The sequence below is a fragment of the Melozone crissalis genome, unplaced genomic scaffold (genome assembly GCF_028551555.1).
Source record: "Melozone crissalis strain CALT ecotype California unplaced genomic scaffold, PUWL_Pcris_2 ptg000014l_1, whole genome shotgun sequence".
Taxonomy (NCBI): Eukaryota; Metazoa; Chordata; class Aves; order Passeriformes; family Passerellidae; genus Melozone; species Melozone crissalis.
In genome coordinates, this window is record NW_026535792.1 from 13,793,001 (window position 1) to 13,820,411 (window position 27,411).

At 39.7% G+C, this 27,411-nt stretch overlaps 1 protein-coding gene across 5 annotated transcripts; it reads left to right on the forward strand.

The window, feature by feature from the left end:
- The first annotated feature begins 993 nt into the window (after positions 1-993).
- AQP9 (aquaporin 9) lies at positions 994-27,178 on the forward strand. 5 transcript variants are annotated; one of them, XM_054273074.1, is made up of 8 exons: positions 994-1,063; positions 1,687-1,766; positions 2,355-2,483; positions 13,217-13,343; positions 16,841-16,978; positions 19,075-19,193; positions 20,794-21,011; positions 24,942-27,178. In XM_054273074.1, the coding sequence occupies exons 3-8, from the start codon at positions 2,382-2,384 to the stop codon at positions 25,102-25,104; spliced, it is 867 nt and encodes a 288-aa protein (XP_054129049.1). In that variant the 5' UTR covers positions 994-1,063; positions 1,687-1,766; positions 2,355-2,381; the 3' UTR covers positions 25,105-27,178. The 5 variants fall into 5 exon arrangements, with proteins under 5 accessions (XP_054129049.1, XP_054129051.1, XP_054129050.1 ...); XM_054273076.1 differs by lacking the exon at positions 1,687-1,766 and having other exon boundaries at positions 1,017-1,063; XM_054273075.1 differs by lacking the exons at positions 994-1,063; positions 1,687-1,766 and adding an exon at positions 1,840-1,923.
- The last annotated feature ends 233 nt before the right edge of the window (positions 27,179-27,411 follow it).

Below are 27,411 nucleotides of genomic sequence, written 5' to 3' on the forward strand. Positions count from 1 at the left end.
ATTTGGTGAATGTCATAGAATCTCTTTCTAAGTATAAGAAAAGGAGAAACTGAATTCAAATGTTCTGAGCTGCCCCCTTTTCTCTTTGGAAAGTGAGGCAGTGCCTTTGAATTGCCACATGTCAAAACTGGAAGGATTTACCAAGGGAGCAGTCATCCCCTGTGTACTCTGTTCTTCAATACTTTCTTAGAGCACCTGCTTGAATCTCATTATAGAGCTGAGGAGAACCTTTGGTCTAACTTTGCATCCAAGTTCTTATTAACGGAATTAAAAATATGATTTTTATAAAGTATTGAAGAAAATCTGATAGGATCAAATGTGAAATAAATGCTTTTGTTGCAGTTCTCCACCCTGCAAAGACACAAAATTCATATAAGGAAGTCAACGTGATCTGAACAAATGAGTATAAATTTCTGTCTCTGACATGCTATTACCCCACTATTAGTTGAAAAGTAGCATTAATGTCTTCATACCTGCTATGAGACAAAACTCAGTGGTACCTACATATATTAGGTGAGCAAGACTTGCATCTGCATAAGAGAAGGAATCGCTATAGACAAACAACTAAAAATTGCTTCCATAAACATGTTTCTTTATTTATTTATCATTTTCCTGAAAGAGAGGAAGTGGTTTATCTCATTCCTGCTGTAATGAATATCCTCCCAAGCATCCTCCCTCAGTTCTAATGTATACATTACCCTGAAAGAATTCTCTCACAGACATAACAAACATACACTCCAGCCCGCTGTGATAATTGAGGTCCTGAGTAATATGTTTGTTTCTCGGTGGCGTGGGGTAAATGTTTTCAAGCTGCTATTCACAGGCTATTTTCAGGGGCTCCCCAGAGGCAGGCTCAGTGTCTGTGCCACAGGCAGGACCTGTGGAGCAGGACTGGAGCTGTCCTGCAGCAGTGTCACCGCCTCTGCACGGGTGTCCCCGGCTCAGGCAGCACCAGCTCGGATGCTGCCATCTGCTGCTGCATCAGCTCCGTGCTGCTCCACAGGGCAGCGCTTTCAGAACCACCTGAGGACACACTGGAGTTTGGATGCAGAGGTAGAGAAAGGTGAGTAAAAGCACACAGAAAAGCAGTCAAGGATGAAAACTGGGTGGTGGGGAGAACTGGAGGGTTTAAGGGGTGAAGCTGGGGGTGGTAAGTGCTGCAGGGAACACACATCAGGACCTAGCTGGAGGCTAGGAGGAACACTGATGGGATAACAAGTGGCACATTTCCCTAACCTTGTAAGGCTCTGCCCTCTTTAGGACAGATCCAAACCTCAGCTGCACTGAGCAGCTACAATACATGCCAAAATAATCTACCAGAACTGGGCTGAGGTTCTAGTGTCAAGTCAAACAGCAGAAAATAGTCGGAAATCAACCAGAGAGTATAAAGTCTGTATCACATCTGATAAAAATGTCCAAGACGCCGAAGGAATAAAAGTGTCACATTTTTTTCTGGGAGGTGCAGTTCTTTGAGATATTTGGCAACTTCAAGTCTTAAGATCATGGAAAATAATATTATAATACTCTACATTATAGCACCCATGCACTTTTAAGCTAAACACACAGGAAATATATAGTAACTCAGTGCTTCACTTCCCTGTTCTGCCTTGTAAGGAGCCACTGGACCAAAGCAGATTTCATTAAATGTTCTTTATTTATTCTGCCTCATTGCTCTTTTGTAAACAGGGAAGTTCACTAGAGAGCAAGGCATTTAGTCCAAAAAGACCATTGTGAGTGAATATGCAAATTCAACACACACCACCAAGGTAAGACTCCTCATTAGCCACTGAAATGTCTCATAAGTTAAGGGCTTTTGTGTACAGGGTACAGTACAGCATTCTCCCAAGCATTTGCTCTCTTTACAACTTCCCCTTGAAAAATTCTTTGACAACCAAAAGTAGCACGGTTTAAACCCCAAGCAAGGTCAGAGAGAAATTTGCAACTATATATTGGTTCCTTACTTTGTGGTTTATCTTTTTGCCTTTTTTTTTTTTTGATCAGGATGATAGAAACAATTTATTAATTCTTACAAGGAATTATTTCCTAAAAAAAAAAGTATCATAGGAAAGGTAATGATTAATCTATTCTATAAGAAAAAAAGAAGAAATCTGATTGCAAACTTACTGGTATTATCTAACCAGTATAAATAGAAGTGCACTTAGAGAAGGCATAGAATGACAAACCCATGATGAATTGTTAGGGCATGTTGAGTTGGTTCTGTCAATGCCTGCAGTCAGATGATTTCACTGGCTGTACAAGATGAAATCTCATATTTCAATGTTTAAGTAAAAGTGTCAAAGTTCAGCTGGAGCAGGGACGAATACAGAACAAATTTTGTGTGTATTTGTAACTAGGGCACCAGAGCAATAGAGGAAGCCAAAATGAGCCGGAAAAACAAAAGGAGCTTAAAGGAGAAATTTTCCTTGAAGAACAGCCTGGTTAAAGAAGCCCTCTCAGAGTTCCTGGGAACTTTTATAATGATAGTAAGTGTCAGCTGCTTTTTTTTCTTCCTACTAATCTAATGTTGGACAGTGCTTGTGAGGGGACATGTACATTTTCCTTGTACTGTGCCAGCAGCGAGGTTACAGCCTGAGCATGCACAGCCTGAACGAATTGCTCCTCTGACGGTAAGTTTGTAATTCCCTTCTTCACCCCATGTAATTATCATTGCCTATAAAAACCAGATTGTTTTATGTACTACAATTGTCTGATTGGCATTAGATTTCATCTACGAGTTCAGTGAAGGAGTAAGCTCTGAACAATCCAGATAAGCACAATGAATGTTGTTAATACTTTCCTGTTTTTTAAAATCTCAGCAGTTCATTTTATGCACAGATTCTGTTTACATTAACAAACATATTGCACTGCATGTTTAGAAAATTTTAGTTGCGTTGTTTTCCTGTGTAATATAGGAATTCAGCTTTATGATTTGTAGTGAATTTATTGGGAGTTGCATTGCCAAACCTTCACAGATTTTGTAAGTTTAAAATTTTTTGTTTGTTTTTAACTCTATAACATAAATTATATATATATTGCTTGGTCCTATAGTACTGCTACAACTTAGATAAATAACCTAAATTTCCCATTTTTTTTAACCCCAGATTTTTATTTTTATCTCTTTACCTAATTTCTTGTGCAGTTTTTCTGTGCATTTTGCACTGGGACTGTGACTCACCAGGGGAGAGAGCAGGCTGTGTAGCAGTGCTAGAAGTCAAGCAATTAGACTATTTATGCCAAACTTTCTTTCCTTCTCCTTTTTGTCTGGACAAAGTCTTGCTTATTGCTAAATATTTCATCATAGTGAAAAAGGAAAAAAAAGTAGCAGGCACAGTACTGTCATAGGTTTTATAACTGTAACTATATAAGCTAAATTTCAAGTAAGTCATCTAAAAATTCCAGTAGCTCATAAAATACTGGAAATTATGGTCTTTACTACAGTTCAGCCAACTAAAGTGCACCGGCACTAAAATAACATTATTCTCAAATTTAATACCATCCATAAGACGTTATTACAGTAAGGAGCACATTTAGAAGCAAGGAGCACAGAGCACTTTACAAACATTAATGAATTAAATGTCACAACACCCTGGTAAGGAGGGGAAACGTCATTATCTTAATTTTGTATATTAGCAAACCTGATTACAGGAGCCTGCACAGGAAGCCCGTGGCAGAACTCTGAATATAACCCACATCACCTGACTTCCAGTACTCTGTGCTCGCCACAAGATCCTCCCCCTCCTTCCACTAATAAAATTAGGCAAGAGAAGAAAACATATTAAAGTGCAGATTAGACAGCAAATGCTATTATTTAATATTATGCTGCACAAGACTAGAAAGGAAATGCAAACCCAGATCCTATTTCCTAGTATATTCACCATATGAGTGTAGTAGAAAATGGTAGAAAGTGTAGAAAGCTACATAATTGTTGTTGACAATCTGAGTTTCTCATTTCTCTTACCCTTTCTAGTTCCAGTCTTGGTTTAAAGAAGAAAGAGCCTCACCTGGATTAAACTGCAGTTATCTCAGTGATTGCATACCTCAGCTTATGTTTAGACTGCACAAGTTAGCAGCAGTACCAAGTGTTTATTGTGAAGAAACACTGCCTTTTCTGCTGTTATCTTAAGCTGCACAAGGGGAGTTTAGGTTACACATCAGGAAGAAATTCTTCAATGAAAGAGTGATTGGGCACTAGAATCACCTGCCCAGGGAGGTGGTGGAGTCACCATCCCTGCAGGTGTCTAAAAAAAGACTGCACATGGCACTCAGTGCCATGGTTTAGTTGTTGATGTGTTGGTAGTTGATAGGTTAGGCTTGATGATCTCAAAGGTCTTTTCCAATCTCGTTTGTTCAGTGATTCTATTTATTGCTGTTGCTTTAAAACTGTCAGCTAGTATTCACCTAAAGCACAGATAAATATTAAACCCTTAATTTAAATTGGAGCTAATGAAAGAGGCATCCTGGTGAGTCAGAGGACAGAAATCCTTGGAAAACAGCGTGTACACAAAAGTTCTAGTACTAGGATAGTGTAAGAACTGTGTTAAAGCTGTTACAAAGGAGAGGAGAGTTCACGGCCTGCAGCACAGTTGAATCATGTCTTTGCTGAAAGCCACCTCAGGTTGCTGTGATGGGGTTTAGAAACTGTGGAGAGCACCTGTGCCAGGGAGCAAGGCTGAGCCAGCATTTCTGTTAGCCACAGGCTCTGTCTGGAAGCCAATGCTAACTGACCACACCCAAATCTGGGACTCACTGCTGGGAGTTAGCCGGGTGAAATTCTGTCCCTCCAAATCAGCTATTTCTAAATTTTCTAGAGAATAACATCAGAGGCCACGTACTAATAGGAGCCTAAGCTACCATCTTTGGTAACTCTCAGTCTTGCAACATTGTTTTCCAAACAGGAAATCTAGAAAGTGGAATAACTCACCAGAGAAAAACCCAGCCTTCACCTCAGGGTGTGGCCTGCCATGTCGGACAGATTTCACACAACAAGCCTTGAGAAAGGCACTGGGCACAGAGTTTGGATAAAATCTCCTGGTCAGCCCTACTTAGCATGCTGCACTTTGCCTTGCAGCATGGACTCAGAGCACGTAGACAAAATTCTTTCCAGGTGAAAATTAAGTAGAAGGTGAGCTCCAGAATCACAGGAAATGTGCTGACCATCAATGGATGCTCAGTCTAGTGAATCAGACTGGAGATGCTCCATATAATTCCTCCTGAGAGATCCACAGGTTCTCAGGTGCTTACATTATAAACTTGATAACACAGCCCATGTGAGCCATGCTCTCTGCTTAGCAAAGCACCCAATTTTGGTAAGAAACATGAAACTCCAGGAGCCTGGAAGCATCCTGAGCTGGGAGAACACCTGCCTGTTTGCACCATGGTGGCTGAGAGCCCAGCCTCAGACAGTCTCAGCCTTCTGCAGCTGGAACTGGCTCCAAGGTCTCCCTTGAGGAAGAGCTCTCTGGCGAGCTTTTAGTTCTCAATCATGTTTCCTGGGTCAGTACATTTCCTCTTGGGACTTCTGTGAGTTAATCTGGGGGACAACACCTGTGTGCTAGCACAAAAGAGTCAGGAAGCCATGCTGCAGCAGATAGATGGTTTATGGGGCTTTTAGTGAGTCTGCATGGAACTCACCTATCCAACTGCCTCTCTGCTTTTAATCATGCTCCTCTCCATACTTCCTCTTTGGAACTTGACTGCATTGCTCTCAACCAAAATGGGATTTGCTCTGACTTATGCCATTAAGTATATCTGAATTGAAACAGTTCCAAAAGGAGATGCCAAATAGGCCATGTGGCTTCCTTTAGCAGCTACTGCTCACCTAACACAGTTTCTATTTCATTTTCACTCTCAAGAGCATCTTACTGAACAGAGTTTCCCAGAAAGGAGCTGCACAGGAGCCAGGATCTCCAGAGGCCAGAGCAGCATTCACTTCCTTGCTGAGACAAAACACAGGCTTCCATTTAGCATATAAATACAAGAGGGGAGTATACATGCTCCTAATAGATAGTTTTATGTATCTATTCCTATAATCCTGGTCTCCAGCTGGAGGTGGGGAGCCTCTTGCAACTCCCATTGAAGCAAATGTTTGTGTGTGCTTAGAGGATTCAAGACACAAGCATGAACTGAATACATGACAGCCCTGAAACAGCTCAGCTAATGAGGAAGGCTATTTATCATCAAAATGTTTTAGTTTTGTTTTCATATTCTGACCACTTCATTATTCAAGTTATTGCTCCTGCTCTGTTGCAGAGTTGAGTTGCTTCAGAAAAGTCTTCAAGATTGGCATTACACAGATTTGCTCAGTCCATAAGATTAAAATTTACACCAATTTTCTATATCTACTTTTTGTGGTCCTACATTCCAGTGCACGTTAATTACAATACTGCAGGGTAACATATATCCCTTATTCTAAACATGCATTAGAATTCTCATTACATGATGTTATTACATGACAGCAAACATAGCTTTTGATCCTTTGCTCCTTAAATAAGTGTTTAACATTTAACACAAAACCATTACTTAGACATTTTAAACAAAGATAAATTCCCAAGTCCTAAATTTCTGTGAAATGGAGAATTTTTTTTTTGTATAGTATGAAATTACAGCAAGTTTTGTCTAAGGTAAAAAATTAAATATCAGCACTTTCTAACAGCTGCCTTGTTTGCCATCAGTAGTGAATTTCCTGGAGTACATAACCTTGTATAATTAGCTCTTAGTGAACTTAAGTTTGTCAAAGCTAGATAAGAGGGTATTAAAACTTATTTATAATTGGTATTTTGATCTGTCACTCAGCTTTTAAAATATTACACAATGCTACAAATACCATGAGCCCTAGCAGTGTTTGCACTTTGAAGAGCAGCTCTTATGTCAGAGATTCATACATCTGGGTCTCTAGCAGCAAAAATATAGTACAACCAAAAAATAATAAATGCCATCATGAATCTAATGTTATATAGTTGCATATACTTGATGGCATTACATTTTGCTAATGATTCTGGTGAAGACATACAAACTCTATTTAATACAAACTGTATTAAATCAGCATTGCAAACAGAAGACAAAGTGGTAACAAAGACCCTTAGTTGTACTGAGGTTAAGGAGGTGTTCTTGCATACTGTTGTTATTTTCGTCATCTTATTATTACCAGGTTTTTTTTCTAGACAGCCTATTTTAGAAGTCATTCTTTAATTCAGCTGAATATTAAGCAGTGTGAAACATTTGAAAGGAAGGTTAGCTAATTATTCTTTTACCCCAAAATATTTATGACAGCAAAACATTCTGAAAAACCATGGGAATTTTTTGTTTTCCATCCAAACTTAGGCTTCCCAGTATATGACATTTCAAACTTTTAGGTGACTCAGATGTTGTGTTACATGAAAGCTTTGAAGAAAATTATCTTCATTTCTGCAATGTCAGCCCCAGCACATAACTCAACACTCACTGTTTAATGTTTCAGTAAGCTGAACTTAATTTCCAAAAACCTTTTTCTGTGGATACCATTCTCCCCAGAAAGTTTCATCTATGGGGTGAAGCATAGGCACCTCAGCCTGAGACTTATAGCAGACTTGCATCTTTCCAACATTCAACTGTGAGCGCAAAACTTGAATTAATGTTTTACAGACACAAATTTACAAGGTGTTTTTTCAAAAGTTTCACCAAATAAAAGAAAGGTAATAAAAGTAATAACTTTTTAAAACTGTCATAAACAGTTGGAGAACAGAATAAAAGACAATAAATTTAGTTTGTGCTATGCAGTGAGTTTATATCTTTGTGATCTCAACAGTTCAGTAAACCATTCTAGTTGCAAGTGAATTCTAGGGAGCTCTCCAATCCATGGTCCAGTTTAAAGGCAAATGTGACTCAGTTCCTCTAACCCATTCCTCACACATTTCTTTACTATTAAAAGCATTCATCTTCCTCTTTTTTTTTTCCAACAGCAAACAGCTTTGGTTTTAATTACTCCTAAGCATGTACCTCTAACCATGAGGGCCCAGCAGAGATCCACCCCCCTGTTTCTGCAGCCAAAGGAAGGAGTAAAAGAAAAGGAACATGCACCCTTTACACTCCAGGGACAGGATAGAAATCCTCCTTTCTCAGAGTCTGCAATGCCCACTCTTGCACACTTTCTCAATGCTACAAAACACAGAGAGTTGGTGCAGAGACTAAATATATTTTAGGAGTTTAGAAAGATTTAAAGCTTTTCACTTGGGGTAGGAAGCAAAGCATCATAGCTCAAGAACAATTGAATAAGATGGGAGGGAAGCAGCACCTGAACAGATTCTTTTTCTCTTCAAGGCTGCTAGGTAAGATGTTGTTCCTTTGCCTGGCCTTTTCTTTCTAGCCCTGATACAACAGGCAATGTTTCACTCCTGAAAGTTTGTGTCTGAATATTACATTTAATTTTCTTTCCTGAATTTCTAAAAATTAGTAAGAAAATAAAAACAGTCTTCAGTAAAGAAACTGACTCAAACCAGTTGCCCTCTATAATTCAGGAAAGAAAAGCATTTGGCATTTCAGGATGGAGTGTGCAATATTAATCATAACAAAATATGAGAAAATGCAGACTTTTGCATTCTCTCTAGGTGATTTCAAACTTTTATTTGTCTCCTATTTCATATGCAAAAGCAATAATAAAATTTAAAAGCATCAGTTTATATAACACAGCATAGTCTGTCCCTCAATATTTTCACTATTTTTTTCCCCACAAAGCAATTTGAACCTTATATTTATATGTTTTTAAAACTTTATATACACAAATCATCCAAAGTTTTATTAAATTTACAATCATGTCTCCAAGTAGTAATGTCTCTTTCTGTCACCAGAAAATGGTTTCAAAATGGCAATAATTTTAAGGCTTATGTCTATACTATTTAATTCACTAAATGTAAGGGCTTGGGGGTTTTTGCACCCCTTATTTATGAGATAGCAAGTCTGAAAAAAAATTAAAATCCATCTGAACCCAAGAGGATATTGGTTGTTTCCCAGAAGAACATCAGGAGAACGGATACAGTGAATTTTTATTGCTCTAAACTTGATTAAATCATAACGTACAGAAATCCTCCCCACCTCACCAAAACATTTCATTAATGATAAAATAAGAGCTGTGACTAGTAAGCTTGACAGGTAAGCTGTATTTTTTATCTCACCTTTAAAAGTTTAAATACTCTCTGATTTAACAAAATATAGCAAATATTAAACATTAAATTGGATGAGGACTGGTCTTTCCTGAAAGGGGTTTTCCTGTAACCTGAATTCGTGCAGAGCTAATGGCCTGAATTTTAGAAAATCTAACATGTCTCTGTTTTTGTTGCTTTTAGCATTACTGTCCCTGGTGAAAGAATATTTAGGAACCCTGTCTGAATTAAGATCCTATTTAATACACAGCAAAAATACATCTCTATGTGGAAAAAGTTTCTAATATTATAAAACATCTTATTATGAAATTCAATAGGTAAATTCTTAAGCAGACTTGCTTTGTAAATGAAGGGATGGAAATGAAAGTGAGTTCTAAAACACACTCCCTTAGGAAGATACAACCAAATTAGCACACCTCAAACTGAAAAGCTTATTTACTACTTTTATAAGTAGCTAATCCTATTTGGAAATATTAATGTTGGGTAGGGGAACTGCACAAGACTACAGTACACCATGAAGAATGCTGTGAAGTTTTCATAGGCACAGATCCCTACCTGCAAATACAGCCACTATTTTTCTAGCATTTCATGACTGAAAGTGAGCAGTTTATGATTAATTTTTTTTTTTTTTTGTACCTGCTGACTGTATTCCTTATAACCCATTGAATTCCTGAACTCATGCACAGCATCATCAGCTGTGCAGCCACTGAGGCCACACTGTGCCTGCAGGGACACCTGTGGAACCCCCTGCAGGTGTGTCACCACAGCTGGAGCTGGGGATGAACAGAGTCCAGCACAGCTCATTCCCTACACACTGCTCAAAGCTCAGCTGCCTCTTTAACGTGACAGTCAGAGGGTCTGCCTATAAATGCACACCACTCCTAGGACTGGGTGATAAGAAGGGGGCTTTTTTATATAAGCATTCTTTAAGATGTCTAAAACTTTACTGGCCATGTAGAAAAATAGATTCCCTAAAATTTTGGTTTCAGGTCTAGCAGAAAGTCTATTTACACTGAAAAATGCTATTACAAACATTTGGAAAAATCCTGAAAATAGTAAGATAGAGGCAAAATGATCTTTAGTCTCTCTGATGTGGGACACAAAGTCCTGCAAGCTTCCAGACAGTAACAGGACCTTAGACTCATTGAAGGCCAGTTGTTTTCCTTTCCTAACATTAGCCTTGTTATCCAAGACAAAGAGAATGATCTAATGGCCTATGAAGCAAGTTAGTTTTTGGTAGAGAAGGTTCAGACAGCTATTTCACACCCAAGCATGTTCTTCAGGGCAGTAATGATTTTATGAACAAAAAAAAGTCAGTGCTGAAAGTACTCCAGTAATTTTAAGCAGATCAGGCTATAGACAACTGCTAAGAGGAAAATCTGGCAACATAAGATAGACAAGATAAGATAAAGAGATCTGGCTGTAATCTATGTAAATTAAACTCCCATTTACTCCATGTGCTTCAATCAATGAGTGATGTGGGTGCCACTGATGGCTGAGCTTGGCCTAAAATCTTAGAATATTTAATTACAACTCAGTGATCTAGATGGTCTTAACTCAGTCAAACAAAGACTTCCAAGGTATTACATTGCTGTTTGTGTAATTACATGATTGGGTGATAGTTTCCAGTTGCACCAACCTAACTACAGTAGCTATGAGGCAACTTTTCTCTCTCCTTCTTAAAAGGTCAGCAAATGAGAGAGTATTACAGTGACACAGCTCAGACCTGCAGGCTCAGCTCCAGTTTTCCCATCCCTGGATGGGCACACACTGACTGTGCCTGTAGCAGCATTTAGTCATTGTACATGAGCAGGTCCCCTGAGTGCAGCCTTGTTCCAGCTGGCTCACATGTTTTCTCTGTAGAAGAGAGACTGGTTAGCACAGAAATGGAGCATCTGTGGTTGTGTATTTCCCTAAGATGTGCAGAGCAGGAGCTACAATGCAAGAGGACTGCACAGCTGTTCTGTGTGGCTCTCCTCAGTTCTGCTAATAAAGGAAGGGAAGCCACAGCCTCCCTCTGTTATTTCCTTCCCTTTTCTTGTGAATTTATAGTTGATATACATAGATGTTGCTATCTCCTATCCTTCTATAACCATCTCCTCTACCCCTGTTCTCTTCTTCATCATCCTTACAGAAAGAGGTAACGTTTTCAAAAGAATGGCCTTTGAATCTGCAAAACTTTGCCTGTGCCATTTCAGAACACAAGTGCACACTCTACTTGTAGATTGAGCTGGTTGCCTGCATTCAACTTGCACCCCAGTATATGCAGGGCCCAGAGCAGCCTACTGAGCTTGCTCTTCATCTGAGTCATATCTTCCCCAAAATCTTGCTTGGTGCAGTTTCTGGAATACTCCCTTTAAGAAATCTGGAAAGTGATGACTAGAGGATGTTAATTCCACCTCCTGCAGATTCTTATGAATTCCAGTATACCCATTCTTTCCATATTAAACATATAAACACATTAGGAATTGTCTCATATGAAGTTTAAAAAGAGATGCCGTTTCAGCTGTGACCAGCCCCACTGTGTTTTATTGTTTTATTTCAGTTTGCTGTCTGTCTGTGCATTTGTGCTGATCACGTGCAGTGCAGGTGAGAGCAGGGCTAACGCAGGCGTGCCTCATCTCTCACACAGCAGCTGACTGGAGCCTGCACTGTGTCCTGGAGCTTTTAATTACAGTCCAATAAACTGTGGCTATCTAACACCACCCCACCCTTACATAACCCAAGCTGCAACACTCTGGCACCAGTGAGTGTTTTGTTTGCTTACATGATTATGACCTCAGGCAAGAGCTGCACCTGGGCATATGACACAGTCTCGGGGCACTTAGAAATGTCATCTGCATTCAAAAGCTGGTTAAGGGAGTAATTTTATTGAGAGCTTTTCTGTCACATTTTGGCATTAGCTAAAACCCTTGGGGAAATAATGGAAACAAAAGGATGATTTTCCTGTTTAAATTGCATCTATTCGAGCAGGACTTGGCTTGTTAAACCTTGATCACCAAATCATTTTGGTACAGTCTATTTCTAAGGCAAGACAGATTTTCCCATTACTTTGCAGTTTCTGAATTCAGTTGCCTTGCAACTGAAAATAAGCAATAAGGTTGCTCAACATATATCTACTCACGTCCCAGAAACTGTATGAGTCACATCAGTTAGCGCTGCAGAGAAGCAAAAATTTTCAGACTATAGAAATTATTTGAGAGCTTCCATAGAGTATTGGCTCCTTGTGCAGCAGAGCACATAGGCATATATTTAAAAAGCAGATTTTCAAAGACATAGAAATGGATCAGCTAGTCTATCTCAAACTACAAGGTTTTTGTCCCTTTGAATATCTTTCCTGTCATCTTTATTAGACTCTAAATATATGCTTGAAGGTAAGCAGAGGCTTTTGAACTGAATAAACATCATCTTAAGCAAATATTTAAACCTGTTACTGAACTTTATTCTGAGGAGAACCAACAAAAAACCCAAACTAGTTTAAATCCATTTAGAATTTTTCAATGTGAATTATTTAGACATCTCTACTTCAGTTAATTGTTCAAGCTGCGGAGTCAGTGAAATATTTTGTCAGAGCAATATATGATATAAAGTCAGCATAACAATAACACACAATGTAAATACCAGAAAGTTGTCTCAATCCCTATTTTCAGCACTAAACATTAAAACATTTTTGAACTATCTTTCATAACTTTTACAGTAAATTTTTCATCACTTATCACATCAGTCTGGAACTGAGAACTTACCTCAGAGAATTAATTTTACTTTCAGATGCAGAGTTTTGTTGAAGGGGCAGTGCAATCTTGTTGGGCTTCAAGTTCTGATGAGTATCCCCTCATTGTGTCTGAGAACAGTTTTCTGTGTGGGGAGAGGTCCTCATTAGCAGACATTCTTCCCTGTGACAGAGATGAGAAAAATAAAAAGCAAACGTGCGTTGCAGGAAAGGCAGCAATGGCACACATGACAAATTCTAGCACTGTTTCAGCATTCAAAGGCATTTGCAGCTATACCAGGAGAGCAGAAGTCACAAGCAGTAACATTTGACAGACACAGCTGTGATTTGACACCTGTCTTTCCAAACACAGGCTCTGGGCTGTGGGTGTGTGGGCCAGGCCGTGCTGAGCCGCGGAGTGCATGGAGGGCCCATGACGGTGTCGGTGGGCTTTGCCATGGCAGTCACCATAGCTGTGTATGTTACCGGGGGCGTTTCTGGTAAGTCACTTTTCTTCTATAGCATTTATTGCTACAGTGCTAAGGCTCCCTTGTTAAAGGGCTTCCACTTCATGGTATAAACAATCATGAGTTAGCAACAGTAAGCACCATTACAGCAGAGTCTGCACCTTTACCAGAGTTTTGCTAGAAAATCTTGTGTGTTCTTATTTCCTTCTATTCTTTGTGTTTGAAAAATTATCCCACCAAATTCTGATCTCAACTACACTGTGAAAACCTTGGCAGACCTCTGGCTTTTATGGAAAGTGTTCTATGCAAACCAGAAATCTGTTTGGTGTTGCTTTGAAAATCCTGTCAATAGAGATGATCCTGGGCAGAACAGACACTGTGTTTAAAGAAATAACCACAAAGAGCAATCCAGCAGTCACCAGACAAAATGGTGGCCAGTTACACAGAAAGCAGAAGGACCCACTAATGGGTATAATGAACAGGATTCACCTTACAGAGTGCAATTTATTTCTTCATGTCCTATGACAGGCAATAGCAAGTCTGCTCCTGATAATCACAGAAGTACCAGATCATAGAAAGCAGAAACAGCAGAAAGATTCAGAACCAGAGGTACATTCAATGACACTGTCAGTGTCCTATCCCCCTTATTTCTGCTTTAGCACTTGCTCAAGCTGATTGGTCAGGAATCGCTCTTTAGCTGGGGCAACTAACCAGTGTCCACAGGTGCCATATTGGAGGCTGCCTTGTCTCCTAGTTCCACCATTCAATTTGGCCAAACTAAGATTGGAAACATTAGCATAAATGCTTTTAACAATTGAAGTCTTCCTTTAAAATAGAAAATGATGGGTTGTAAGAACAATGCTAAGCACAAAAATACACAATACTTTATGTTGTATGCAGAGTTTATATTGGCCTTTAAAGCACATGCTGCCCTTGTACTCCAGGTCTCATAAAGGCATTTCTTACCCTTCATAAGAGGGTCAAGTTGGTCTGGACAAATTTCTCTAGGTGTAATTAGGACATTAGAAATAGTTGCTGTAACAGAAATTACAATAGCCATTTCTCTTCTCTTTACAAATTCTTTTACAGAGGCACCATGCAGAAGGTTTCCATTAGAAAGTCTCACATTAGAAAGTGCTCCAGGTTCTACAAAACAGGCAGTCTTTTCACTGTCATTGACACAAACCAGAACTGTTCCTTAATATCACACGAAATTAATTCAGCAGCACATTCCTATTATCTGAACAACTTTTAACTACAGCTCTTGGTTTGCATGGAGGCAGCTAAACTCATCTAATGCAGATTCATGAAAACAAACCTGTGAAGACCTGTCCTAAATTTGCACCTTTAAGGGATATTCATCTCCATCATTATGTAGAAAATTAGAGTTCAATCCCAGCAGGGCAGAGCAGTTGCAGATGTTGCAGTATTGTGCTTCCTGGGCTATTCCCACGACAAAGGATTCTGCATGCAGTGCACTTTCTCTGTGAAAAAATAGGAACAGATATTTCAACAGGCTGTTATTATCCAACACACGATTACTAGTGGACATTTCAGAATGCAAGTTCCTAGATAGATTTTTTTTTGCAATTTCTGTGGCTCTTGAGTCAAATTCTCATGTTTAGGTACTGCTAAAATATTTTTCATCAGTTCTTTATGTAATTCTAAATTAACGCTAACAATATATATTGTCTACATGTTTAGTGAATTTCAGCTTTTTATTTAGGAAAATTCCCCTTTTTAATTTTCCTCAATATCTAGATAATTTCCCCTATTTTATCCAACTTAGCATTTCAGAGTGATGACTGTGATCACTGCAACCACAAAAGAAGGAGGAACACAGTGTCCAAAGTGAACTTTTTATTTTAAACCAGTGGCACAGAAACCAAGCATCTTGTAACTCCCCTATGTCAGCATGAGAGCCTTCAATTAGACTTTACCTTTCCACATTAAATGTTAATTAGGCCTCTGTAATATTATTATAACTTGTCCTGGCCATCATAGTCACCCTGTATTATATACAGGTGGGGAAATAAAATCAGGTGTTGAAAGAAAGGAAAATTATTAATTCCAGCCAGAGTAAGGAACAAAGACAACAATTAATCAAAATTCCCATGAAGGGCTGTTAAATTAGGTGCCATCTATCTATTTGCTCTGTGCTGAAGAATTTGAAACACAGTGAGCAATTCAGCTTTTAATTCAAGACTGGCATTACTAGGTCAGCATTTGGAAATGCTACAAAGAAGGTTTTATCCAGCTTTTTATCTGTGTTTGTCAGTTCATTATGTATCAAAGGTGCCTGGATTTCATAAGAGATAATGACTCACTGACCTGAAGTGCAAACAAACACAAACTGTACACAGAAGCCCTTTCTCCATCACTAATCTTTGAGAGATAAAGGACATGCTCTTTCAGTTATTTTACCAAAGACAAAGGCCAATTTTTTTTTTTCTGATATTCTTACAGACCAAAATGAGACCTTATCTGAAAGATAAGCAAAGGCTCCTATGTCTTTACAAAATGTGGGGCTTTATTACAAAGAAGTACCTATTCATTTATTTGGCAATTTGTGTTTCTTAAGTAGCAACCATATATCTGTAAGCAATGAAATTTTCCAAGAGCATACAACACCTTTTTTGTTGACTAAAGATGTTGTGGGAAGAGACCCTATGACATAATAAATATATTTTAGAAACTAAAATTGTCATGAAGAATTCCAATGTTACTGAAATCTTTTTTCATGCATAAGTTCAGATGTAGCTACTCCTGAATTAAAAAATGAAAGAAGTTTCACAGGAAACTGAAATTTGTTTCAGCACAGCTACTTTATCAATTTCCTTATCATGGACCTTTCTGGAAAGCACAAGAACCAGATAGAAACACAGTGAAGGACTATGCACTGCTGTCCTCAGGTGCCATCCAGGCACAGCTCACCAACAGCCAACATGAAACTGGACAGCCCTAACATTATTTGATTTTGTCTTATGAAAACTGAGTTCCTAAGTAACCCCAGGTTGTAGACAGGGACACAAACATTACTTAAGTCCAGGGCACTCCAGAACTGTCTCAAGATACAAGCTCAAGCCAGTAACAGTCCTTATCCTAATATGTGCTTGGGATACTAAAGGAATGTTTTTCTGCCCCAGTTCTCCCCTGAAAATAAAGTCAAAGGCCTCAAGGAGAGGGAATATGTGCAGAATAAGGGACCCTCCCATCCCAGCCAATGGGGCAGGTTACTATTTTTCTGGAAAAGTTCTCTATAAGTTACATACTGCAGGACAGCAGTCTGATAAGGAGCATAGTCCGCGAGCATCAAGAGTAAGGATGGATCTTAGTGGCTTTTGCTCTCCCTCCTCTGATTTCATCCAACTTGTTTCAGTTTAATTGCAGTCACCATTTAACTGCAAAATAAAATCGAGAAAACCATGTACTGTTCTGGTGTTCAAAAGTGCCCACATTTTTACAAATCCTTCACCTATTCTCATGTATCTGAGTCATCCACGTGACTTAATTTTTGATTTATTTTTCAGGTGGTCACATAAACCCAGCTGTTTCATTAGCCATGTGCGTGACTGGAAGATTAAAATGGACCAAATTACCAATTTACATATTAGCACAATTCCTGGGAGCATTCGTTGGAGCAGCGGCTGTCTTTGGGATTTATTACAGTGAGTACACCTTAGACATGTTCACAGGACAAACTAGAGGTCAGGCAGTCTCTAAGGCCCCAATTTTTCAATGAATGTCAGGCAGGCAGAGGACTCTTGTTCACACAGGGCTAATGGCAGGAATGAAGCTAAAGCTACAAAAAGAAGAAAGGAAAGAGCATAAAGAATTTGAAGGGAAAAACAACGGCTTGAACATTCCAGGTACCCTACAAATTTACTGAAACACTTAATACTCCAGGAAATGTTCTGATATTTAGAAAAATTATTCATGGGAAATCAGATACTCTGAGATCATGTATTTCTCAGTAAGGATTTTAAATTACTTAATAGGCAGGATATAGGGCTATCCATCTTCCAGGCAAATTAGAAACATTAAAGACCTGCTACAAGTGCCTGTAGGCAAGAATCACCAACATTGTTCATTGAGGGTACAGGATATGAGATCAAGTCCCTCCTGACCAAAGCTCAGACCACCCTTGAGAGGTAACTCTCCAAGGCAATGAACTCCAGGTACAGTGATAAACAGATCACATATTTGACAGGGAAAAAGGAAAACTTCCCCCTATCCTTGAGGCACAGGGGGTTTTTACACAGTGTGCCAGCAAAGGAAAAAACAGTAACTGACTGACTGAATCCACTCAGTTGGATCACTTGTGCTTTAAACCCCTGCTCCAAAACTCTGCTTCCACTGGCCCAGCCCATCTCTTCCAACATCTCTCTCCTGTGGGCACTATGTCTGCAGACCATGCTGGGTCTAGGTGCAGCAGGAAGGACAAAAATGGAAATGCTCCTTGCATGTCAGCTCAGTGCTCAGTGCCCACAGTAATCCCCCAAAGAGGAAAATCCATAGGAATCATGAGAACTGTTTTGGGAAGAGTTTACTTTTTTTAAGGTTAGTGTTAGAATTTGGATACTGGAATCTAGAACAGGATTTTCATCTGAATCAGTTCTCCTCAAGCCTGACAGTGAGAATTATGGCTGTGGCCATGATGCAGCAGTGTCAACAGGTACATAGGGTTGACAGGGGAGAAACTGTGCTCTGCCACAAGGGCAGCAGTAGGGAAGGGAGCCAAAGTAGGAAGATTAGGTCTAGGTTAGGGACATATTCATCATATTCAGGAGTGCTGGATTTTCTCATATCCCTATCTCTGCTCAAATCCTCCTCTTGCTCTAATTAATTTCCAAACCTCTTCTGCAGTTTTTACTTCCTACAGCTTGTAGGACTTTCATACTCTGAGGTGCACTGAAAAGTAGTCACTGGTGGAAAAACAGACATAGGAGATCATCCCTTTTTTTCCCCCCATGATAGTTAAACGCCACAGAATTATCTGACACTTCAAATGAGAGCCTGATCTAAGCAAACAACTGAAATTCTCTGCACTCATATTGTGGCTTTAAGAAAAGCTAGAATAAACAGAAAAAAGGAGAAATAGATTTATCTTCTAGGTTCAGGAGGGGCTTATCACCCTCACCACAACTTCCATAGGAGATGGGGAGCTATTTCTTTATTCACAAATATCATCTCATCACCAGATCCACTCATAAAATAATGGATTAGAGTTTGTTACTCATATCTGTCTATGAAGATTTGAGTATCCCATTTAATATCTTCCTAATTCTAAAACTGCACCATTGTCAAATGGAATAGCAGTAATTCCTGCTGGCTGGGAATCCACAACTGCACCATCAGGATGCTGTGTATTTCTTGGGTCATCAGAAAAAATGGAGCACATCTTGCAGATAACACATCTGTACTCAGAATCAGAAAATGCTCCTTGGCACTGAGTTTGGAGCTATGAGCAGGGGAAAACCAGCTCCATTTGGAAATCTGTGGTACATGAAACAAGTACTTCAAGGCACAGGAGGAGAAATGAGACAGGAGGGTATGAGGAGTACATCACCACAAATCCAATAATGGGGCACCTAGGAAAAAAAATCCATCAGAGAATCACCTAATGGTTTGGGTTGGAAGGGACCTTAGATCAGTTTCAGTTGAGAATGTGAAGTGCACAGACCTATCACATAGAGATTCCAGTCCTAGAAAACCTAGAAAAGTTCATGGAGAAGTGCAAGCAGTTGCTGTTTTTTTTCTACAGATGCCTTTATGGAGTACAGTGATGGAAAACTTGAAGTCACAGGACCAAATGCAACAGCACAGATCTTTGCAACATATCCAGCTCCCTATCTGTCCCTTGTAAATGGATTTGCAGATCAGGTAAGTGCACTTGCTATCTTAATTCTACAAATTAAATGTAAAAAAACCTGTAAGCCAAGCAGTAAAAAAACCACATAGATCTAAAAAGTGTGCCAAAGCTCACCATTTCAGCCAGATATCCCCTTGTACAATAGAATGAGAATGCAATGCTGTTTGCATTGGGTTACATTTTAGTAATATTTTACAAGCAAAATAATTTCAAGTTGTTCTTTCTCATACATCATCTTAATTGTTGCACTCAAAATGTCTTTAAAGCAATATATGTAAGAGGTTTTGCTCAGCATAAATCAATGTTTCTCCATAAATCTCAGCAGTCATGTTCACTTACATCAAAATCCAGCCCATTTTGTGGACCTATTATTCCTTAAATAATGCTTAAGCAGACAGTTTAACATACCCTGAACAACTGATTTTTCTGCTTCCACAAGCCTCCTCTCTAACCTTCTTTTTTGCAGATAGATTTGTAGTATTTATTTTTCAAATTAATGAATCTGAAAAATCCTCAACTTCATTTCTAAGCTTTGTCCTTTAATTCCACTTACGCAACAGCAAAAGATGCAGTTTCATATCTTTTACATATTCCTAATCAACTTACCCACCTTCTTCAGGAATACATGAAATAAATACTGAATGAGTAAGGTATGAAAAACAAGAGATGGCCTGAACACAGAAATTAATTATGTAAAAGATTGTGCAATCTGGCTTCAAAAAAATCTAAACATTGTTTTGAAGTTTTGTAAGAAAGACAGTTCTGATCTTTGGATCAGTCAACAGATTTTTCCCTATGATATTTTTTACCCATGCATGTTTCAAAACAAGCTTAAAAGCAGATGAAAACCAAATAATTTTTAAATCCCTCAAACTTAAGCTTCTTCAAATCAGTATAGAAATTGAATGTTTTGACATCGCTAGAGCTTTTGTCTGTTTTCCTATCAAGTTAATTATTAGCAAAATCAACATTGACAAAGCATTTTATTTAAGCAGAGCTGTACTTGCATTGAAGTAATTCCAAGAAAATTTCCTTCATCAGCTCAATTAGCATATGTAGTACAGAGTTCATGGTCCAGTTATGCATGCAACCCTAATTTTAGCTGCTCAGTTTTGACTTGACAGATTTCACTTTTTCTTCTGATGTTTTACAACACCTGGATAAAGAGATGCTTATCTAGTCTAAATTTTCAGCATAAACTACAGTCACATAAAACACTTCTATATCAATGGAACTGTTTGCATTGCTATAGCAGCAGAACTACCAAAAATTGAGTCAATAAAAGTGTAAAACTGAGAGGAAAAAAAAGTGGAAACAAACATTAGACCTCACAGAGGAAATGCCTTTTAAATCCTCTTGTTGTTGCAGACTTTTTTTCCAAATTTCCTCAGCACATTTCTTGTCTTTGTCTTTCAGCTCAGATATCAAAACTTCTCATTACTGTGAAGTAGAAAAGCGCTGAGTTCCAAATTTTGCTATTGTACATAGTGGGATAAAACTAAATACCAGCTCTAAGCCACTCCAATCCACAAAGCTGCCATAGCCCTTCTTTTCATTATTGGAAAGAATCTACATGTATTTATTCAATATTCTTTTCTTTGCCTTGGTCAGGTGATGTCAACAGCTGTTCTTCTTCTGGCTGTATTTGCTATTTTTGACACCAAAAATAAGAGTGTTCCCAAGGGCCTGGAGCCAATTGCAGTAGGACTTATTATAATTGTTCTTACTTGCTCCTTGGGAATGAACAGTGGCTGTGCCATGAACCCAGCCAGGGATCTTGGCCCAAGGCTCTTCACAGCCGTTGCAGGATGGGGGATGGAAGTATTCACGTAAGTATGCCTGGAGATGAAGTCAGATGCTCCTGGCTAAAAATGTTTCTAGGAAAGTAAGATCCTGATTCAACATGGTACCAAGTCATACTTTATATACATACAGGTAATTCTTTGCATACCAGAAGCAGCTATTCATGCACTTTAAGCCAGATATCCTCTAGGAACTGGGCTTTAAAAAGGATTTCCTGCTCCTAGGGCAAATCAAACATGCATAATCTCTAATATCAATCATTGTTTCAAGAAGACCTTTCTCAAAATATTAGAGTTTCTAAGAGGTCACTGAAAATATGAGTGCTTTCTTCTTGTGTCTTGCAGCTTTCGGGGGGGAAAAAAATCAGGAGACAATTAAGTGGAAATATTTATTGGGTGCTGTAAAAAACAGAGACATATCAGATTGATTTAGTCTATGATTACTTCTAAGTTACTGTAGAGATATACAGCAATCTAAAAGCCTGACTTCCTGGCTGGGAGTGAAAGAGTGAATGGAAAAGCTCCCTTCATTTTCCCACATTTCAGAGCCCTCTCCAATCCCCATGTGCACACACACACGCTCTTGGCTGGCCCAATGCACAGCTAATTAGCTGCACATCAAATCCACATCTTACACGTAGCCAGGGTAAGAGGCACTCTGGGGTATCTAAGCAAGAGTAATCTGTCACCAGGAAGCAGATCCTTTGGTTTATTTCTGTATTGTTTGTTTTCCCAGTTATTTACAAGTAGGAATCCCCAGTAGTACTGTAGGCCACTGGAGAGCTCTGGTTAGCAGAGATTTTATTTTAGTAAGAAATAAAAGAAGCACAAATAACCTCTATTTATTCAGTATGATTTCTATTTACACAAATCATGTACCTTATTTGAGGAAAGCTGTAGCACAGCTTTTCTCATACAAAAAAAAAGCCAGGCATGGCATAGCTGAAACAGGCACACAGCACAGAGCCAAGGCTGGATGTAGCCCAGCTCTGGTGAGAGATCAGCTCACTGGTCTGGCTACAGCCAAACTTTTCCTAGAATAGATCAGATAAATAATGGCAAGACTTTCTACACTGTTCCCAAGCAAATACTCTAAACATTGAGATAATTACCTCACAACAGAGAAAACCCCTCTTCCCTTTGAAGGAATACATGCTTGAAGGTATAGTAAATGCTGGTTTTATGATGCTCTCAGGCGGGCAACTGGACTGGAGGGAAGCCCTTCTGCTGGACCATGGAATTGTCCAGATGACAGGACTGCACTTGAGCTGGGATTTTCTAAATCCTTCTTTTAGTACATTTTGCACAAAGACACCTAAAGGAGCATTTCCCCCAAAGCCAAGCCCGAAGACACAAGCTGTGGTGTGGTTTCCCTAGCCCATGCAAATAGCTTGTTTTGGTTAAAGGCTCCCCTCAGAAAACCAGGAGTTTCCCTAAGCATACACTTAATATGCTAGTAAACTTAAGAAAAGTTTGGGGAGCAAAGTATTGTCTGTAGTGAGAAAACAGCCAGAGCGTTGATTCCAAACACCAGACTGGATTTTGACAAGCAAAACCGAGCCTGAAACCGCAATAAGAGAGAGAGGTGGGGCTCTCCAGAGCAGTATTTGGTGGCAGCATTCGAAGGCAGCCCGGGCTAGCCCAGCGCGGTTCGGCGCGGTAACGCTGACACCTCGTGGCCGCCGGCACCGGGGACACGGCGGCAGCGCCGAACTGAACTGCACCGCGGGAAGGGCCAGGAGGCCAGCCTCCTGTCTGCACAGATATTTGGGTGCCAAAGCGGCTCTGAAGCATTTAGCATTCTTCCCGGGGTGCAGCCCTCCAGCCTGGATTACCTCACGAATTCCCTTTCCTGGGGTGCAGCCCTGCAGCCCGCATTACCTCACGAACAGCGATATCTCCCTTTCCCGCAGCAGCTGGCTAGTGAAAGGTGTATCTGCAAATTTGGGCCCAAGTTCCCAGTCCCCGTAGCTTAGACACTGTCCTTTCCCGGGAATTCCCGCAGCCAAGCTCAGCTCTGCCGGCCAGGCCCCTCCTGCCTCCTCCCCACACACGCAGCACCCGCCGCTGGCAGAGGCGGCGCTGGGTGCCCTCCTAAAGAAAAGCTGTGTGGGCATAGCCAGAGGCTGAGGGCACTGAGGGGCCTTTGGCCATCTGTGCTTGTCACAGCGAGTTCTTGCTCCTGTGCCAATGGCAGAGCACTGAGTGCCACAGAAACCCCTGCTCGGCTGGGTCCGGACTGACCTCACTGCAGCTCTGGCAGCAGCCTCTCTCTTCAAAGGCTTCACAGCCAGCATCAGCACAGGCTGTCCCGCACACAGCTGACTGCAGCTGCTGCAGACACAGACCGTGATCTGCAGAAGGTCACCCAGGAGCTGACAAGGCCAGCTCATGGCACAGGCTGAGAGAACCCTGCCAAGAAACACCTTCACTACACACCCCCGTATAAACACATCACGCAGAAGAATACATGCAAGTACTTGATAAAGCTTTTGTTCTGCTGATTAATTCAATAAAACATTAGTCCATGCTTGTTCCAGAAATTCAAGTGCTCAACAACCATCCATGATTCAAAAACAGATTTATAAACTCAGTAAAACAACATCAGAAGTTACTTTATATCCTCAGGGCAAAACAGAAATAATTCCAAAGGTATAACACACACATGCAAGGCATTTCTGAACAAGCAGTAATAGTATAATCAACAGGGCAACAATATTCTCCCAGTTCTATTCTTGCATTGTGACAAATACAAGTTCCCTTCTGCATAAAGCTCCACAACTGAGTGCTGAATAATTATCGTGACAGTTTAAAAGTTCCCCTGCAGCTTCCTGTAAAGTTTCTCTTGCAGATTAATTTGTCCCTTTGTATTTCTGGGAGAAAAAAAAATTCTCCATTTTCAATACGCATGAAATTGAGGTAGCTGGATTTTCATTGGAGACTCACATATTCAATTAATACAGCATGTTATCAAATCAAAACACCTTAATGCATCAGTACAGTTAAAAGACACTGTGCTCTGACATAGATACTCAGTTATTTACTGTCTGAAAGTGGACCTCTAGGAAAAGGAGAGCAATTCTGCCAGCCCAATATTCCTGCATTAAAAGTTTGTTATTTATTGTTTTATACAGTTCAGTGATGGAAGTCTTACTTTAAATATGCCTGTAAAAATACACATATAAAATGAAATCTTAGTAATTGTGCAAATGTAAACATTTCAGTGGAATCAGCATGCTGGACTTTCTTAGTGAAAACAAAAGTTCTAAGGTAAAGTTTTAGGTGTATAAAACTTCTAAGCATTTATTTGCCTCTTGCAAGGACACCAGATTTTAAATATAGAGATCAGATACTACATCATGAAATACAAATCTTGACCACTCCAGTCAAGGATAACCAGCTTTAAAGTCACTCTATTTTATTACATTGCTTAAGGTAAATTTACTCAAAATTCAGTTTAATTTATTACATTTGGCAAGAGGAAGATGGTATAATACTATTGCAGGTGTGAACTTGGCTTATTTCATGTAGATGAAATAAGCCACTTTTCTAACATCCTGAGAACCTATTCACAAGCATCTGGGGACAGCACAAGTGAAGACTGCTGGACAATAAATATGTGCCCTTTCATTTCCCTGCAAGTCAGTGAAACGTGCTTTTTCACAAGGCAGAAATCAACCTCTGGCCCCAAATAGATATGCAGTAAAAAGGCCTTATTTTGTAAAATACAGCAAGTACAACACACAGACCAACCTGTCTGGTGCTTGTTATTTAGCATTTCAATCAGAACCAGCCTGGGTAGGGTGGGTGTCACCCAGTTACAGAAATGTGAGACAAAATAGAAATTTCTACAGTATAGTAAGTGGCACACCACCGGATGTCTTCAGTGACTAATTCACAGAAAGGTGTTCACCAGAGTAACCAATAACACTAATTCTTGTTCTTTTTGTCTTACAGGGCTGGTAATAATTGGTGGTGGGTTCCTGTAGTTGCACCTCTGCTGGGAGGTGTACTTGGAGCAATGACCTATGTCATTTTTATTGAAATTCATCACTCAGATCCTCAGCCAGGAGAAGAAAATGATGTGCACACTAAATATGAATTGACCAATATGGCATAAGAAGAGAAGAATTTTCTGTCATTGTGTTGTGTAGTTTTTATGCAAATGGTTGTTTGGACCACTGTATGAAATCCATTTGTCTCAATTAGAAATTCACCTTTCAAAACAGACATTCTGTACAGAAGTTCACAACTGAAGTCTTTCCATGAAACATTGGGCTGATCATATTCAAAACTGGTATCTTGAGTATGGGAAGGCTAAATTGTCCTTTCCATATGGCTTTTAGGTCAAGTTATCCTAGATACAATTGTGGTGAGATGATGCACTGGTCTGTTACTTCAACTCATATGATGTTAATCATGCTGTCTAATGAACTGAAAATAGTTGAAATTGATAAAAAACTGCATGCATAGCTAGTTAATGAGTTCAGTGCTGAATTAATGTGCAAGAGCATCACTCACTTCTTAAGAGAGTGGCTTGTCTAAACATTTAAAACAATTCTCAAATTGGCTAAATGCCAATTGAAACAGTTTAAAATAACTTTACTAAAGTTTATGGAGCCACTACTGATCAGCTAGAAATCAACTCCTCAGTGATTAGGTTTAGTAATTCACAATATGATCACAAAAGATAAAAACTGCTTGTTGTAAGATCAGCACCAAAGAGACAAAGGGTGGCTTCTGCACAGGGTCTTCATAGCATTAATGCTTAGTTATTTTTAGATTATTTACTTGGCCTTTATGCTACCCAATATTAAAAGCCTTATGTAGAATACTAATCTGCATCTCTTCCGCTGTGCTTTCTGGATACAATTCATTCCTGTGGAGATGGCCCAGCAAGGGGCTGATGCTGTGCAGAGGTCAGCACAACGCCTAGCTCTGTATAAGCTTTAGTGTCCTGCTGCTGCTGGTTTATATAGGTGGATTTTATCCGCATTGTGGGACCAATTTTTAATGTGGGAGCAGTAATTAAAATTAGAACCTGGTCTCAGAGCTAGTCCTAAATCTGAATTCCCCAAGGAAGGTCAGATCCACATCAGAACTCTGATGTGTGGTTATCTCTCACTAAAGAGAAACTGTTGCACATATACCCCTTCCTAAATATTCAGCCTTGAAAATGAAATTATTTCTGCCTAATCACTGTGAATTGAATGTATTCAGTTAAAGCAAAGTTTATTTCTATTATGTATAACATCTGTCCATGCTTGGTGGTGGTGATCATGAATAAACAGACATTTGATTCAGCAATGCTCCTGAGCTACTTTCATGGCTAAACTTCAGAGCACCATTCAATTCACTTATTTCAGAGTGCTCTTCCCTTTGGATTCCTAGAACTCTGTTCTCTCAAATTCCACACTGCATTCCTGATTTCACCTCTGAAGTGAGGAGCCCTCTGTGCTGCCACTAACAGCCTGTGCACTTCCGTGCAGTATGTGCAGAAGATGTTACAAAATACCATGGTCAGAACCTGCCTCAGCATTTGGAGCAATCAGGCCTTTGTCACTGCTTGTCTTGATCCCACTCCCTGGGATGCCATGCCAAATTCATGGCAGCAAAAGGAACAAAAATAGCACACGAAGGAAAGCTCTGCTTGCTGCAGCTCCAAGTCAGATCTTGCAGCATACTTGGGGGACTATAATTCAAATTTTAATCATGTTTTTAAGAAAACTTACATAACTGTAATGAACTCAGGCTGCCCAGAGACATATCAGCCCTTTGCAAAATGCTCATTTAATTCAGTCTCTCTGTTGTGGGTTAAATTCTGCCATATCCATGCAGATTTGATCCATGCATCCTTGTATCACTGGCTAGAGAGTCTTAGGAACAAGAAGGGAGAGCTTACAGAAACAGTTCTCAGTCTGAGCAGAGAAGAATCTAAAATACAATGCGAAAATTAGTCCTAATTTTAAACCTTTTCTTGGCAGCAGAGACAAGCTAGATCCTCTGTCCTGTGTATTCATAAACTGCACCACATAAAGCAGGATGGGGTGCAAATGCAGTTGCAGACTGATCCTTTGGTTTACCCCTCCCCTGCAGTGAGTGCTCTCTCTCCCCCCTTGGCCACCCCGGGCAGGAGCACTCCCAGGTGGCTCCTGTGTCTACAGAGGGATTACAGAGGTAGAGCCAGTCTGAGGGCTGCCCTCAGCTCTGAAAAGCACTTACTCTTCCACTGACACCAACATCTAATATGAAATATCTGTGCAGAAAATAACAACAAACAGCCAATTAACCAGAAGTAACCAATTTCATCCAAAATGGTAGGGGCAGGTTATCACTTGTGTGAGGATTTTGCATAGTCAGTAGGCTCCATATGCATCACTATATTGCCTCTTCAATCCACCATGGAAAACATGGGGAAAGGAGAATA

Excerpts from the sequence above, each read along its gene's own strand:
- AQP9 (XM_054273074.1), top strand. The coding sequence starts at position 2,382 with ATGAGCCGGAAAAACAAAAGGAGCTTAAAGGAGAAATTTTCCTTGAAG. Across the intron at positions 2,484-13,216 it reads TGGGAACTTTTATAATGATA|GCTCTGGGCTGTGGGTGTGT; the intron begins GTAAGTGTCAGC and ends TTCCAAACACAG. Across the intron at positions 16,979-19,074 it reads TGTCTTTGGGATTTATTACA|ATGCCTTTATGGAGTACAGT; the intron begins GTGAGTACACCT and ends TTTTTTCTACAG.